The sequence below is a fragment of the Salvelinus alpinus genome, chromosome 9, assembly GCF_045679555.1.
Source record: "Salvelinus alpinus chromosome 9, SLU_Salpinus.1, whole genome shotgun sequence".
Classification (NCBI taxonomy): Eukaryota; Metazoa; Chordata; class Actinopteri; order Salmoniformes; family Salmonidae; genus Salvelinus; species Salvelinus alpinus.
This window is the reverse complement of record NC_092094.1, coordinates 29072594-29090894: the sequence shown is the minus strand read 5'-3', so window position 1 is coordinate 29090894 and position 18301 is coordinate 29072594. Positions and strand designations below refer to the sequence as shown.

Below are 18301 nucleotides of genomic sequence, written 5' to 3'. Positions count from 1 at the left end.
TCGTTGTCATGCTGGAAGACCCAGCCACGACCCATCTTCAATGCTCTTACTGAGGGAAGGAGGTTGTTGGTCAAGATCTCGCGATACATGGCCCCATCCATCCTCCCTTCAATACGGTGCAGTCGTCCTGTCCCCTTTGCAGAAAAGCATCCCCAAAGAATGATGTTTCCACCTCCATGCTTCACGGTTGGGATGGTGTTCTTGGGGTTGTACTCATCCTTCTATTCCTCCAAACACGGCGAGTGGAGTTTAGAGCAAAAAGCTCTATTTTTGTCTCATCAGACCACATGACCTTCTCCCATTCCTCCTCTGGATCATCCAGATGGTCATTGGCAAACTTCAGACGGGCCTGGACATGCGCTGGCTTGAGCAGGGGGACCTTGCGTGCGCTGCAGGATTTTAATCCATGACGGCGTAGTGTGTTACTAATGGTTTTCTTTGAGACTGTGGTCCCAGCTCTCTTCAGGTCATTGACCAGGTCCTGCCGTGTAGTTCTGGGCTGATCCCTCACATTCCTCATGATCATTGATGCCCCACGAGGTGAGATCTTGCATGGAGCCCCAGACCGAGGGTGATTGACCGTCATCTTGAACTTCTTCCATTTTCTAATAATTGTGCCAACAGTTGTTGCCTTCTCACCAAGCTGCTTGGCTATTGTCCTGTAGCCCATCCCAGCCTTGTACAGGTCTACAATTTATCCCTGATGTCCTTACACAGCTCTCTGGTCTTGGCCATTGTGGAGAGGTTGGAGTCTGTTTGATTGAGTGTGTGGACAGGTGTCTTTTATACAGGTAACGAGTTCAAACAGGTGCAGTTAATACAGGTAATGAGTGGAGAACAGGAGGGCTTCTTAAAGAAAAACTAACAGGTCTGTGAGAGCCGGAATTCTTACTGGTTGGTAGGTGATCAAATACTTATGTCATGCAATAAAATGCAAATTAATTACTTAAAAATCATACAATGTGATTTTCTGGATTTTTGTTTTAGATTCCGTCTCTCACAGTTGAAGTGTACCTATGATAAAAATGACAGACCTCTACATGCTTTGTAAGTAGGAAAACCTGCAAAATCGGCAGTGTATCAAATACTTGTTCTCCCCACTGTAGGTAGGGAGAAATAATATAGCTAGGGAGAAATAATATAGCTAGGGAGAAATAATATAGGCTGGGGGGAAGTAATATAGCTAGGGAGAAATAATATAGCTAGGGAGAAATAATATAGGCTGGGGGGAAGTAATATAGGTAGGGAGAAATAATATAGCTAGGGAGAAATAATATAGCTAGGGAGAAATAATATAGGCTGGGGGGAAGTAATATAGCTAGGGAGAAATAATGTAGCTAGGGAGAAATAATATAGGCTGGGGGGAAGTAATATAGGTAGGGAGAAATAATATAGCTAGGGAGAAATAATATAGCTAGGGAGAAATAATATAGGCTGGGGGGAAGTAATATAGCTAGGGAGAAATAATGTAGCTAGGGGGAAATAATGTTGGTTATCTTGGAGCTTGAGGAAGGAAGTGTTCTCTGATTAGTTTTTATTTGACAGACAGTGTTTCTAAACTCAGCAAAAAAAGAAACGTCCTCCAACTGTCAACTGCGTTTATTTTCAGCAAACTTAACATGTTTAAATATTTGTATGAACATAGCAAGATTCAACAACTGAGACATAAACTAAACAAGTTCCACAGAACTGTGACTAACAGAAATGGAATAATGTGTCCCTGAACAAATGGGGAGTCAAAATCTCTGGGGGGAATGGCCCTAGCCCTCACCCTCCGATCCAACAGGTCCCAGATGTGCTCAATGGGATTGAGATCCGGGCTCTTCGTTGGCCATGGCAGAACACTGACATTCCTGTCTTGTAGGAAATCACGCACAGAACGAGCAGTATGGCTGGTGACATTGTCATGCTGGAGGGTCATGTCAGGATGAGCCTGCAGGAAGGGTACCACCTGAGGGAGGATGTCTTCCCTGTAACGCACAGCGTTGAGATTGCCTGCAATGACAACAAGCTCCGTCCGATGATGTTGTGACACACCGCCCCAGACCATGACGGACCCTCCACCTCCAAATCGATCCCGCTCCAGAGTACAGGCCTCGGTGTAACGCTCATTCCTTCGACGATAAATGTGAATCCGACCATCACCCCTGGTGAGAGAAAACCGCGACTCGTCAGTGAGAGCACTTTTTGCCAGTCCTGTCTGGTCCAGCAATGGTGGGTTTGTGCTCATAGGCGACGTTGTTGCCGGTGATGTCTGGTGAGGACCTGCCTTACATCAGGCCTACAAGCCCTCAGTCCAGCCTCTCTCAGCCTATTGCGGACAGTCTGAGCACTTATGGAGGGATTGTGCGTTCCTGGTGTAACTCGGGCAGTTGTTGTTGCCATCCTGTTCCTGTCCCACAGGTGTGATGTTCAGATGTACTGATCTTGTGCAGGTGTTGTTACACGTGGTCTGCCACTGCGAGGACGATCAGCTGTCCGTCCTGTCTCCCTGTAGCGCTGTCATAAGCATCTCGCAGTGCGGATATGGGAATTTATTGCCCTGGCCACATCTGCAGTCCTCATGCCTCCTTGCAGCATGCCTAATGCACGTTCACGCAGATGAGCAGGGACCCTGGGCATCTTTCTTTTGGTGTTTTTCAGTCAGTAGAAAGGCCTCTTTAGTGTCCCAAGTTTTCATAACTGTGACCTTATTTGCCTGCCGTCTGTAAACTGTTAGTGTCTTAACGACCGTTCCACAGGTGCATGTTCATTAGTTGTTTATGGTTCATTGAAAAGCACGGGAAACTGTGTCTAAACCCTTTACAATGAAGATATATGAAGTTATTTGGATATTTACGAATTATCTTTGAAAGACAGGGTCCTGAAAAAGGGACGTTTCTTTTTTTGCTGAGTTTATGTGTTATCCAAGGGAACGTTAACTACAGGCCAAGCATTTGCATCTCAGAATTATTTTTAGGTATGGGTTTTTTGGTCTCAGTATATTGAATGTTTACATGTTCATTTCTATAGAATATTCTCCAGCCTCAAATACATACACTGCCACATAGCAGTGTTAGACGCAGCCTGTACAAGGAGTGCCAGAACACCCTGGGACTAAACATATGGGCTCCTCTAGAATATTCTCACCAACCTCAATCTCACACATGCACACACGCACATGCACACACGCTCTTTCCTCTCTTTCTTTTGCATGGGGCTAGATTTAAAAGGTATTACATGGTGAAGCTGATCATTTCATTGAGGAGACATTGTATTGGCAAACAGTCTGTGTAAGTGTTTGGTCTGAGCCTGGTTAAGGTATAGGTGGTGATGTGCTGTTCCACCACAGGTATTACATGTCAGATAGAGAAGCAGCCGACACAGCTACAGGGGACAGTCCCACTGCAGTAAACACCAACGCCAACGGCCACACACATAGATACACCACACACACAAACACAGCCACAAGCGCACACACACAGGCAGACGGTTTCGGGCCACACCCCACCCCAATGCGCACACACACACACACACACACACACACACACACACACACACACACACACACACACACACACACACACACACACACACACACACACACACACACACACACACACACACACACACAGAGCTAACACTATAGTGACTGAGGTAGCTCTCTATACACATCAACAGAATGTAAAGGTGCAGATGGCAGGAGAAATACAGACAAACAGATACCAGCATTATAGCATGAATTACACTGTTTAATCAACTACACAATTCAACATAGAATCATATTGATATTTTAAGATTGTAAATTACATCCTATCTTATTTTAAACACTACATGAGTGAAATTAAATTAGGGTTTTGTCCAATAAGCACTTTAACACCAACTCATATTTGCTGGAAAATCTCAACCAAAGCAAGCCTCTGTATTTAGTTGGCAACAATTTCATTGACTTCATTACAATAGCACTTAATGAATATTGATTAGTCATTTAAATCACATCCTAAAGAGAAAGAGAGAGAACGAGTGTATGTGTGTGTGTGTGTGTGTGAGAGAGAGAGTTTATAGCCTGGTGTAGTCAGAAGGTACAGTATATTTCCTCCCAGTAGATATGTATTGAGTTAGTCTCGTCCATGGAGTGCTTTAACATTGACTGTGATAATTAAATATATCTGCTCCAAATGGCAGCATTCCAACCATCAAGACTACCAATATCAGCAACACAAACATCCTCAAATCAATCAACCCATAATTACACTGAATTATACACTGACAAGGGAAATGAATCTTATGGCAAAATATTTGATAAATTCACACATAAACATGTTTCAATTACAAATCATTATCACCACAAAGAGACATACAGTTGAAGTCGGAAGTTAACATACACCTTAGCCAAATACATTTACACTCAGTTTCTCACAATTCCTGACATTTAATTCTAGTAAAGATTCCCTGTCTTAGGTCAGTTAGGATCACCACTTTATTTTAAGAATGTGAAATGTCAGAATAATAGTAGAGAGAATTATTTATTTCAGCTTTAATTTCTTTCATCACATTCCCAGTGGGTCAGAAGTTTACATACACTCAATTAGTATTTGGTAGCATTGCCTTTAAATTGTTTAACTTGGGTCAAACAGATGGGGTAGCCTTCCACAAGCTTCTCACAATAAGTTGGGTGAATTTTGGCCCATTCCTCCTGACAGAGCTGGTGTAACTGAGTCAGGTTTCTAGGCCTCCTTGCTCGCACACACTTTTTCAGTTCTGCCCACAAATTTTCTATGGGATTGAGGTCAGGGCTTTGTGATGGCCACTCCAATACCTTGACTTTGTTGTCCTTAAGCCATTTCGCCACAACTTTGGAAGTATTCTTAGGGTCATTGTCCATTTTGAAGACCCATTTGCGACCAAGCTTTAACTTCCTGAATGATGTCTTGAGATGTTGCTTCAATATATCCACCAAATTTTCCTCCCTCATAATGGCATCTATTTTGTGAAGTGCACCAGTCGATCCTGCAGCAAAGCACACCCACAACATGATGCTGCCACCCCCGTGCTTCACGGTTGGGATGGTGTTCTTCAGCTTGCAAGCCTCCCCCTTTTCCCTCCAAACATAACGATAGTCATTATGACCAAACAGTTCTATTTTTGTTTCATCAGACCAGAGGACATTTTTTCAAAAAGTACGATCTTTGTCTTCATGTGCAGTTGCAACCCGTAGTCTGGCTTTTTTATGGCGGTTTTGGAGCAGTGGCTTCTTACTTGCTGAGCGGCCTTTCAGGTTATGTCGATACGATATAGGACTCGTTTTACTGTGGATATAGATACTTTTGTACCTGTTTCCTCCAGCATCTTCACAAGGTCCTTTGCTGTTGGTCTGGGATTGATTTGCACTTTTCGCACCAAAGTACGTTCATCTCTAGGAGACAGAACGCGTCTCCTTCCTGAGCGGTATGACGGCTCCGTGGTCCCATGGTGTTTATACTTGTGTACTATTGTTTGTACAGATGAACGTGGTACCTTCAGGCATTTGGAAATTGCTCGCAAGGATGAACCAGAGGTCTACAATTTATTTTCTGATTTTCCCATGATTTAAAAAAAGAGGCAGAGTTTGAAGGTAGGCCTTTAAATACATCCACATGTACACCTCTAATTGACTCAAATGATGTCAGTTAGCCTATCAGAAGCTTCTAAAGCCATGACATCATTTTCTGGAATTTTCCAAGCTGTTTAAAAGCACAGTCAACTTAGTGTTTGTAAACTTCTGACCTACTGGAATTGTGATACAGTGAATTATAAGTGAAATTAACTGTCTGTGAACAATTGTTGGAAAAATTACTTGTGTCATGCACAAAGTAGATGTCATAACCGACTTGCCAAAACTAGAGTTTGTTAACAAAAAAATTGTGGAGTGGTTGAAAAACGAGTTTTAATGACTCCAACCTAAGTGTATGTAAACTTCCGACTTCAACTGTATGTGTAGGGATGGAGGGAGAGGTAGAGAGAGAAGAGAGGTAGAGAGGAGAGGGAGAGGTAGAGAGAGGAGAGGGAGAGGTAGAGAGAGGAGAGGGAGAGATAGAGAGAGGAGAGGAGAAGACGAGGTAGAGGAGAGGGAGAGGTAGAGAGAGGAGAGGGAGAGGAGAGGGAGCGGTACAGAGAGGAGAGGGAGAGGAGAGGGAGAGGTAGAGAGAGAGGAGAGGGAAAGGTAGAGGGAGAGGTAGAGAGAAGAGAGGGAGTGGTAGAGAGAGGAAAGAGACAGAGGGATGAGAGAAATAGGTAGAGAGAGAGGAGAGACATAGAGAGGGAGGAGAGAGAGGTAGAGAGAGAGACAGAGAGGGAGGAGAGAGGAGAGAGACATAGAGAGGGAGGAGAGAGAGATAGTAGAGAGACATAGAGAGGGAGGAGAGAGAGAGGAGAGGGAGGAAGAGAGAGAGGTAGAGAGATCGTAGAGAGACATAGAGAGGGAGGAGAGAGAGAGGTAGAGAGAGAGGAGAGATACATAGAGAGGGAGGAGAGAGAGAGGTAGAGAGATAGTAGAGAGACATAGAGAGGGAGGAGAGAGAGAGGTAGAGAGAGAGAGGAGAGATTTTGAGGGGCCTTAGCGGTGGGTTAAAAAATCTAGGTCTTCCTCCTCAGAGAGACGAATGCTCCCCACTGGACACAGATGTCAGTTCAACGTCTAGTTTTGATTTACAGTTAGTTGGGTTTTCAACTAATTTGAATTCAATGTGAAATCAATGTCACCATGTCTGGATTTTGGGTAAAAGTTGTGTGAAAAAAATACAAAATGGCAATCAGTTTTCCACTTTCATTCAACATCATTACATGGATTTTTGGGGGTTGAAATGGCATGGAAACCATGTTGATTCAACCTGTTTTTGCCCAGTGTGTCTCTTCCTCTCCTGTTCTCCTCTCCTCTTTTCTGTTCTCCTCTTCTCTCCTGTACTCCTCTCCTCTCTTTTCCTCTCCTCTTTTCTGTTCTCCTCTCCTCTTCTGTTCTCCGCTCCTCTCTTCTCCTCTCCTCTCCTGTACTCCTCTCCTCTTTTCTGTTCTCCTCTCCTCTCCTGTACTCATCTCCTCTCTTTTCCTCTCCTCTTTTCTGTTCTCCTCTCCTCTCCTGTTCTCCTCTCCTCTCTTCTGTTCTCCGCTCCTCTCTTCTGTTCTCTCCTCTCCTGTTCTCCTCTCCTCTCTTTTCCTCTCCTCTCTTCTGTTCTCTTTTCCTCTCCTCTCCTCTCTTTTCCTCTCCTCTTTTCTGTTCTCCTCTCCTCTCTTCTGTTCTCCTCTCCTCTCTTCTGTTCTCCTCTCATCTCCTGTTCTCCTCTCCTCTCTTTTCCTCTCCTCTCTTCTGTTCTCCTCTCCTCTCTTTTCCTCTCCTCTTCTGTTCTCCTCTCCTCTCTTTTCCTCTCCTATCCTGTTCTCCTCTCCTCTCTTCTGTTCTCCTCTCCTCTTTTCCTCTCCTCTTCTCTTTTCCTCTCCTATCCTGTTCTCCTCTCTTCTCTTTTCCTCTCCTCTTCTCTTTTCCTCTCCTCTCCTGTTCTCCTCTCCTCTATTTTCCTCTCCTGTTCTCCTCTCCTCTCTTTGCCTCTCCTCTCCATTGTTCTCCTCTCCCCTCTTTTCCTCTCCTCTCTTCTGTTCTCCTCTCCCCTCTTTTCCTCTCCTCTCCTGTTCTCCTCTCTTCTGTTCTCCTCTCCTCTCTTTTCATCTCCTATCCTGTTCTCCTCTCCTCTCCTGTTCTCCTCTCTTTTCCTCTCCTCTCCTCTCTTTTCCTCTCCTCTCTTTTCCTCTCCTTTCCTCTCCTCTCCTCTCTTTTCCTCTCCTATCCTGTTCTCCTCTCCTCTCTTTTCCTCTCCTCTCCTCTCTTTTCCTCTCCTCTCCTCTCCTCTCTTTTCCTCTCCTCTCCTCTCTTTTCCTCTCCTCTCTTTTCCTCTCCTCTCCTGTTCTCCTCTTCTGTTCTCTGAGCATTGGGAGGAAGTGTAATGTATTGATTAACTATCTGATGATTCCGATAGGACCTGATCAATAAGACTTTGTTTAAAAGCCAGGCAGGAATCCCCCTCTACAGTCAGAACAGACACACACAGAAGACATCCTAATGCCGTGTTTCCTGTTTGTTTGTTGTCTGCCTGGGATCTCTCTGAGTGTGTGTCATTGACTGGTTAAAGCAGGAGGACTATGTGCTGTTGATGTCTCACTCATTTTGCCTTTGAAGGAGCTCAGTGACATGCATCAATCTGTCAGTACTGTGTGTGTGTGTGTGTGTAGAGGGAGAGGGGTGAGAAGGGTGTAAGTATCTCAGCTTGCTGCTCCTTACCAGTTCGGGAGCAGAGGAAGACAAGTGTAAGGGGCCCAGCTGTAGCAATACAGTCCCTAAGGGCCACAGAAGGGGTTCTGGACCTATAACGGGGTGCACCTCCTCCCCCTGTACCCCATCCCTCTCTCCCTTTAGGTCAGTGAGTGTGTAGCAGCCGGTTACATGCCCACACAGCCACGGGGTAGCAGGAAGAGTTCAGGTCAACTCCAACATGCCTAAAAATAATTTGATTTTTAAGAAAGTAACAAAAGATTTGTAAAGCTTAGGGGATGTCTAAATGTGTTGTTTCTTCTCTTGCCTAGGGACTTAGACATTCTGGACACCTCTATACATCTCTCTAAATCTCCCTGTCCTCAATTCCTCACTGTGTGTGTGTGTGTGTGTGTGTGTGTAAGAACACTAACAAGACAGCTGTAGTCTGGGTACAGTAGGCTAAACAGATTACACCAGAAGAGATGAGGGTATGTATAATAGTGTTGAATCCTGTTGAACACTGTGTCGGGGCAGGGTTCGTTTAGCAGTGAAAGGGACTCTCTCAGGCATCGATTCAGCCGACCAACCAGGCATGAGAATAATGCAGGTCAGCCATATGATTGGTTGGTCAATGTGTCGATTACTCCCTGGCCCTGCCCAGTATTTCCTGGTAGAGGGGTTGAGTTAAAGATAGTTCCAGGTCAAAGGGTGTTCTGCTGCTCACTGACCACATAAAGGAGTCTCATAGACCATTTCTGGCTCCCTTCTCCCCAAAGTCTGCACTCTTACACCCTATGGTACATTTGTTTTGATTTCTTTGAATAGGATCCTACCAACTGTGTGTGTGTGAGCATTGAAATGTCCAGACACATAGTGTAAGAAACAGTCTTTAATGTGTCCTCTTCTTTTTCTTTACAGAAACCATGACAGAGGAATGCTGATATCTTAACATCATTCCGCGGCACCAGACAGCCACAAAGCACAACGTCCACACATCTCCAAACCACCCAGAAACCAAGCAACAGTCCCTGTACAGATGGACCCGTCACCCAACACCGCACACTTTCATGACCAGATTATCCCCCGAAACAAATAACAAAACTAAACATCCAAGGAAAATACGGAGTTCCTGTTTGATCAACTACTAAAACTCCTGGATTCTCTCTTTCACCAGTAGCTACAGACATAATTGTGACTGAACATTGTGACAGAGATACAGTACCACAATGTAAATAGCATTTTGTAGAGTATTATAAGTTATAATATGTAGGTTGGAGGTCTAACTGTAGACAGACACTGTAGAGGGGAGAAGTGATGACGCGTGAGTTCCCGTTAGCACATAGGCCCAATGCTGTTCCTGTAAATAAAAGGGCAGTAGAACTGAACAGGGCCTCATATGGAATACAGCTACTACATCTGTATATAGTCATGACACCATAGCTCTAATATGTACATAGCCATTCAATTATACCTCCTTATTTCTCCTATCCCCCTTCAACCCCCCTACACTAGCACAATGATACTCACCATATCTCCATACTCAGACATATCAAATATATATATATACAGGAGGAAACTGGATACAGAGAGAAGATACACACAGTGTCTGTTGCAGCTGGTAACACACTGGAGTGAGAAACACAGACCAACTTTGGCTGGAATAAGGAACTGGTGAACTCTCCCTGCCACAAAGAGGCAGACAATAACCCTGGTGTATTTGTACGTGTATTTTACTCCCCTTAGTGAAGTGAAAGTTTCAGTTCAATGGTTTGAAGCTTTCTACAGTCCACTCAATGTACACATTTTCATTTTCATCCACACTTCCTCCCTCTCCCTCCATTCCTGATTGGCTAGTCCCTCCTCTCTCCCCCAGTCCTGATAGGCTGTTGACAGTCAGTGTGGGCGTGTCAATCAGAGGGCCTGTAGGCCCGTAGGCCTCTCTGAGACCAGGCGCTCACTTAGCTCCCACAGGCTGGCTGCAGTGACCTGGTCCTCAGCCTGGGGGGAGGGGAGGCAGCGGAAACAGTTGTTGAAGTACATCCCTCCTAGACCCTCCAGCTCAGGAGCTACCGCACAGTACACCGTGGTGGCTGCCCCCTGTTGCTGTGGAGACAAAGAGACAGAGAGACAACAGTCAACATGGAGGACAGAGACATAGCAGCACTGATCAACATCTGTGTGGCAGGAGGGGACAGTCAGAGAGACTGACAGAGACCCTCTTGTCCGCCAAGAGATACACAGGAAATCCAGCCACCCTTAAGATCCTGCCAAGACACCTCCACTGGAATACACACACCTGTACTCAGCGACCCTCATCTCTCCTGATCCTCCAGAGCTTCCATATGAGACAGACAAGGAACTCCATACAAATGGAGAGACAGAAAGAGAGATACAGAGAGGACACTCCATAGAGACACCCCTCTCTGCCACAGCCCATAATGATGGGACAGTGTTACCATAGGGACTATGGATCTGGATAGATGTGTATATACAGTACCAGTCAAAGGTTTGGACACACCTACTCATTCAAGGGTTTTTCTTTATTTTGACTATTTTCTACATGGTATAATAATAGTGAAGACATCAAAACTATGAAATAACACATATGGAATCATGTAGTAACCAAAAAAGTGTTAAACAAATCAAAATATATTTTAGATTCTTCAAAGTAGCCACTCTTTTACTTGATGACAGCTTTGCACACTCTTGGCATTCTCTCAACCAGCTCCATTAGGAATGCTTTTCCAACAGTCTTGAAGGAGTTCCCACATATGCTGAGCACTTGTTGGCTGCTTTTCCTTCACTCTGCGGTCCAACTCATCCCAAACCATCTCAATTGGGTTGAGGTCGGGGGATTGTGGAGGCCAGGTCATCTGATGCAGCACTCCATCACTCTCCTTGGTCAAATTGCCCTTTCACACCCTGGAGGTGTGTTTGGGTCATTGTCCTGTTGAAAAACAAATGATACTCCCACTAAGAGCAAACCAGATGGGATGGCGTATTGCTGCAGAATGCTGTGGTAGCCATACTGGTTAAGTGTGCCTTGAATTCAAAATAAATCACAGACAGTGTCACCAGCAAAGCACCCCCACACCATCACACCTCCTCCTCCATGCTTCCCGGTGGGAACCACACATGCGGAGATCATCCGTTCACCTACACAGCGCTTGGAACCAAAAATCTAAAATTTGGACTCATCAGACCAAAGGACAGATTTCCACTGGTCTAATGTCCATTGCTCGTGTTTCTTGGCCCAAGCAAGTCTCTTCTTATTGGTGTCCTTTAGTAGTGGTTTCTTTGCAACAATTCGACCATGAAGGCCTGATTCACACAGTCTCCTCTGAACAGTTGATGTTGATATGTGTATGTTACTTGAACTCTGTGAAGCATTTATTTGGGCAGCAATCTGAGGTGCAGTTGACTCTAATTAACTTATCCTCTGCAGCAGAGGTAACTCTGACTCTTCCTTTCCTATGGTGGTCCTCATGAGAGCTAGTTTCATCATAGCGCTTGATGGTTTTTGCGACTGCACTTGAAGAAACTTTCAAAGTTCTTGAAATGTCCCGGATTCACTGACCTTCATGTCTTAAAGTAATGATGGATTGTCATTTCTCATAGCTTATTTGACCTGTTCTTGCCAAAATATGGACTTGGTCTTTTACCAAATAAGGCTATTGTCTGTATACCATCCCTACCTTGTCACAACACAACTGATTGGCTCAAACGCATTAAGAAAGAAAAAAACTCCACAAATGTCCTTTTAACAAGGCACACCTGTTACTTGAAATGCATTCCAGGTCACTACCTCATGAAGCTGGTTGAGAGAATGCCAAGAGTGTGCAAAGCTGTCATCAAGGCAAAGGGTGGCTACTTTGAAGAATCTCAAATATATTTTGATTTGTTTAACACTTTTTTGGTTACTACATGATTCCATAGTTTTGATGTCTCCACTGTTATTCTACAATGTAGAAAATAGTACAAATAAAGAGAAACCCTGGAATGAGTAGGTGTGTCCAAACTTTTGACTGGTACTGTACATATATATATATTTCTATATTGTGTGTATACAGGACTGCTGACTCTCCACAGAGTGCATGCTTATGTAAATGTGGTAACTACACAGACCAGGGGCAACACTGTCTGTCCACAAAACAACACGATCTCTGTAGAATACCACAATAACTGTAGGAAGGTGGCGACTGTTCATCCAGATTTGAAGTAAAACACACCCAAAATATGTTGCACTTGATATTTCTACAGCTGCAGTATTTTGTAGTTGTTTTGTGGAAGTTTGCACACTGCGAGGGCTGTTTTCTGGACAGAGGATGTGGCCCACGGTGTTCTAGACTGGGGAGGAGGGAGCAGCTCTTCTCGTTGGGAGTGGGGAGCCAGAGGGTTCTGTAAACTCTCTATAAGGGAACATACAGTATCTCTGCCATGATTACACATCTGTGTATGTTCACATCATCTAGAGGTTCATGAGGGAAGTCAGACTGTAGAGTAGAGAGCAACGGTCCTAAACAGTAAACATTGGAGTATATACTGTTTGCCACAGTAAAGAGTGAGATACACCCCTAAAAAAAGTGATATGATGAGAATAGTGCCCTTGTACACACACATATACAGTACAGGCATGCACATGCTCGCAAATCCCCCTCCTTCCTCTCTTCTCTTTCTAAGAAACCTAGAGAGCAGACAGCCTGTTACACTCTCTACCCTACACCCTCTAATTGAGTGGGAAATGACTACTCAGAAGCTGTATTTCTCAGTTTAACATCTCAAATCCAGTTTACAGTAGTCTGTAGTCACACTGTACTGAGACATGCCTCCCTAATGCAGCACCAGCTGGCACAGTCGGTAATTAGGAGCGGAGAGCGGGAGAGCGGGAGAGCGGGAGAGAGGGAGAGAGGGAGAGCGATTCCACAGCGTTTGAAACAGAGAGAGGAAGAAACAGACATCAGAGAGTATTACAGGCAGAATTCAGGCGCTCAGAGGATCTTTCATGTAGCCCTGCTGCTGGCTAAAAACTGCTGTGACGTTATGAGAAGACAGGAGACTGTTCTGGAGCTGACTTCTATAGACACATGAAATACTTCTCTCTGGCTAACTGCTCTTTATCTACAAATGAGACTGGGGGAGAGGACTGATGAGAGACTGCAGTGCATAGCAGTTTAGTACAGTGCACTGGCAGAGCAGCAAAGGTCTGTACACAAACAAACACACACGCACACACACACACACACACACTTCAAAGGCACAGCCTCATTGAGGCTCATTTGAGCATCTGCAGCCCAAGCTGGCAGAGGCTAATACAGGGAGACACACATACGGAAATATACCAGAACTGTTCCAGCACATACACACTGGCTGTCATTAAGATCTAGCAACACACACAGTCACACACAGTAACACACAGTCACACACAGTCACACAATTTACACACAGTCACACACAGTAACACAATGTACACACAGTCACACACAGTAACACACAGTCACACAATTTACACACAGTCACACACTGTACACACAGTCACACACAGTAACACAATGTACACACAGTCACACACAGTAACACACAGTCACACAATTTACACACAGTCACACACTGTACACACAGTCACACAATGTACACACAGTCACACAATGTACACACAGTCACACACAGTCACACACAGTCACACAATGTACACACAGTCACACAATGTACACACAGTCACACAATGTACACACAGTCACACACATGTACACACATGTACACAGTCACACATGCACACACAGTCACACACATGCACACATGTACACACATACACACAGTCAAACACAGTCACACACATGCACACACAGTCACACACATGTACACACAGTCACACACAGTCACAGAATAAAGTGCATGCACACATACACAGACATACAGTAGACTCTCTCATTGAGCAATACAGACACACTCATCAAACGTCCTTCTCAGTGCTGGTAGTAGCAGCGGCAGATTGAGGCGGATGAAACAACTGCATCTCTCGGCTGTGTCCCTCCCTGCCAGCACACTGATAACTCTACACACCTCATAGGACTGGCATATCAAAGGCTCACACATGTCACTCAGTGTCAAAGAGACACACCCAGACCCACATATACACACTTCAAAAGCAGGGTGTCAGATCATTTAGCTAACCAGTCACCCTCAGGTATCTGCTTTAGAACGTAGACACAAACTCATTGGAAGATATATTTACCTGCCTGCTCATCTTACTCTACTTCCAGGGTCATCTTTTTCACTCTGTTTTAGGTGAAAGGTGGTCCATCAATACATTGGAAGGATTTACACCTGATCTGAGAAAGCAGCTCTACTGCAGAGCAGGGAATTCTGTCTGAGGGAGACAACCGAGATATGTACACAGCAGAAGGAGAGAGAGGGAGAAAGAGAGAGGGAGAGAGAGTGTGTGTGTGTGTTATCTTCTTGGTGTTCAGCTCGGCCCTCCCACTACATGACCTTTTTACCCGTGTAAGAGATAACCTGATGAGATTAGCATGCTAGACATTAACATGTGGAACCACCTACCACCACTATCTATCAGAGAGACATAGAGAGAAGAAGGGGAATGTCCTGGGCTGGAGACACGCAGACGCACGCGCACACACACACACACACACAATCCCTCCTGACATGTACAGTAGCCCAACAGATGTGTATAATCATGTACATTATAAATAATACCTGTACATTTTAGGTGTCGACCAACCAATGGCTCTTTCTGTTTGTGTACTAGTATTTGTCAATGTAAATCCTGATTCTGAGAAACATAGTTTTACAGAGTTGACAGAGAGAAATGACTGGTTTTCTTGGGGTTGGTATGTTATGTTCCTATCAGACAGAACTGACCACCACACACTGGTGAGTGGAGAGGAAAGGGTTAATTGAGTGTAAGCCAAAGCAACTGTCCCCGAGACATCACATAAATCACCAGAACTAAAAGGGGAAAGGGAAACACTTTCACCATCACTTCAGCAATATACTAGAAATGTGACAAAGCGAAGTAGCAGGGTCCACTCAGATAAACGGCCTGGCCCTAGCCAACAAGATCTTTTCCAGACCACTTAAACACACAAACCCAAATCTCTATGCTTTAAGAGCTGCAATAAACAGGCCCTGGATCAGCAGCAATAACCTGACCATGTCTGGCCTGAACCATCACTGCTCTGGAAAATAGTCCCGGATCACATATATGTCTTCCAATTTTCAACATAATGAAAATATTTAAAATGTACTTTGGAAAGTATTCTGCAATATTTAACTGTTGAACAGCCACTCTTCAATGTATTTAAAGGTCAGAGAGAAGGGAGATATTGGTGTTGAATCATTAAAGGGTAACTATACTGTACCTCAGAGTTGTTCGGTGTTGTTTTCATGGTATAACATGTTAGTGTGGTGATCTCTAACCATGTCTAATCACTCTGTGCTTGTACAGTACAGCAATACTATATGATGCATTGTGCTATTTGTTAGCATAGGACTAATGTACCAGAAAGAGAAAAAAACATGTTTTGTTTCTGCCTCATCAAGGCTGTGCTCTGTCATTCTGTCATACGAGCATTCTCTGATAATATGCGTGTGACCCTTTTCCCAGACGTGTGTATTTATGACATTGACCTGTAAATACACCCAGTACTGTAGAGCAGTCTGTTCTTGGCCCAGCCCGTCCTGTCCTGTACAAAGGAACATGTAAATAGCAAACAGCTATGCATGCTGACACTCTAGCACTTCTTTCAGGTACTTTTATAATCCCTAACTTCTCATATGGCATGTGCTGAAAATCATCTATGAACACGTCAAATAAAAAAGGAATAATAAAAAAGAACCAATATGTCAGACGATGACATCCTGGACAAAGTGTAAAGTCTTACAGTTTTCTTACTCTTGTGGGTGGTTCACTTCTGTTCCTTTAACTGTCATTGTGAATGTGGTTAAACCATTCGGGTCAAGGTTCTGTCCAGTTGTCTTGGTGTGTGAAGGGTTGAGGCAAAGCAGAGAGGCTGTGTGTTAACAACTAAAGCCTGGTTAAGAGTCTGTCCACATCTGTCACAGCATAGTCCTCTCTTGTTGTGACGAGAGCAGACATGACTGGCCCTGGCAAAACACACAGGGGGACACAGATTGTGATTTAACACGGTTCTGTTTTAAGGAACTAGAATTGGAACTAGGCTATATAACAAGCTTATATGATAGAATGATCACAGAAGATAGTATGAGCAGTAAAAGAGCTTTGCCTCAGCACTAGGACCCAGTCTGTCTGAACTAACAGTCTCACATGAAGGTCTATCTATGCCATGGAGAAGATGGGACTCCAACAGGACTTTGTGCTTTTGTTGATACTTCAGGAATGTTTATTTCCAACCCCATGGTGTTCACAATAGATGGAAGTATCTGATTTTTCATCTGTGCTAAAGATATTTCACATTTAATAAATGATCATTGTAACAACAATACGTCTGCTGCCTTGTCTCTGGCCCATGTTTGTGTAATAGAGAGCGACAGAGCGAGTGAGAGTGAGAGAAAGAGAGAGAGAGTAGAGCGAGAGAGTGTATGTTTACACTAGCCCTCAGCGGCGCTAGCCTCTGCGAGCCGACAGCCCATCTAAGCGTGCCCAGCCCAGATGTGAGGGGAATCCTGGGTAACGTGGTCCACTCAGATAAACGGCCTGGCCCTCCATTCAGCCTAACCAATCAACCGGAAGGGGAGGGATTAACACCACAAACACACCAGCACACCTCTAAAAACAACACAACGTTCACCCTCATGACTCCACAGTCACCCCCGTAACCTCAGCCCCCCCTCTACACACACACACACACACACACACACACACACACACACACACACACACACACACACACACACACACACACACACACACACACACACACACACACACACACACACACACACACACACACACACACACACACACACACGCATAAGTATAATGCTGTTCTTGCCATTCTAATGGGAGAGCCCTCTAAGGCACTGGCCTCTGCTCCTCAGTATGTATTACATTCTATTAAAAAGCCGTCATTAGCCACTAGGCCTTCTGGGTAATACAGGGAACTGGGCGGCCTGCTCCCCAGAGGGGCATTAGGGACAGGATGGAGACACCACACACCTAACCCTGGCTCACCCTGTCCCCACATCACATCTCTCCATCTGAAGAACATTAGGATAGAGAATGGAGACACCACACACCTAACCCTGGCTCACCCTGTCCCCACATCACATCTCTCCATCTGAAGAACATTAGGATAGAGAATGGAGACACCACACACCTAACCCTGGCTCACCCTGACCCCACATCACATCTCTCCATCTGAAGAACATTAGGATAGAGAATGGAGACACCACACACCTAACCCTGGCTCACCCTGACCCCATATCACATCTCTCCATCTGAAGAACATTAGGATAGAGAATGGAGACACCACACACCTAACCCTGGCTCACCCTGTCCCCACATCACATCTCTCCATCTGAAGAACATTAGGATAGAGAATGGAGACACCACACACCTAACCCTGGCTCACCCTGACCCCACATCACATCTCTCCATCTGAAGAACATTAGGATAGAGAATGGAGACACCACACACCTAACCCTGGCTCACCCTGACCCCATATCACATCTCTCCATCTGAAGAACATTAGGATAGAGAATGGAGACACCACACACCTAACCCTGGCTCACCCTGACCCCACATCACATCTCTCCATCTGAAGAACATTAGGATACAGAATGGAGACACCACACACCTAACCCTGGCTCACCCTGACCCCACATCACATCTCTCCATCTGAAGAACATTAGGATAGAGAATGTTATTGTTCACCTAATACCGTTTTTTTGCACTGTTGGTTAGAGCTTGTAAGTAAGCACTTCACTGTAAGGTGTACACCTGTTGTATTCGGCGCACGTGACAAATAAACTTTGATTTGATTGGATTGATTTGAGAATGGAGAGACTGTACACTTTCAACCCCCGCTACTGCTGTGTCAT

General features: G+C 44.8%; 2 protein-coding genes across 3 annotated transcripts in view; one reads left to right on the top strand and one right to left on the bottom strand.

Moving 5' to 3' along the window:
• LOC139584603 (transcription factor Maf-like) overlaps positions 1-15639 on the top strand; it is a 167703-nt gene extending 152064 nt beyond the window's left edge. The window contains exon 3 of the mRNA XM_071416638.1: positions 9179-15639. The gene's annotated coding sequence lies outside the window, so the exon portion shown is untranslated. The remainder of the gene's footprint in view (positions 1-9178) is intronic.
• Positions 9135-18301, bottom strand: part of wwox (WW domain containing oxidoreductase) — a 283070-nt gene continuing 273903 nt past the window's right edge. For both annotated transcript variants that reach the window (XM_071416636.1, XM_071416637.1), the window contains one exon: positions 9135-10363. In XM_071416636.1, coding sequence (XP_071272737.1) covers positions 10172-10363 — 192 coding nt within the window. In that variant the 3' untranslated portion in view covers positions 9135-10171. The remainder of the gene's footprint in view (positions 10364-18301) is intronic.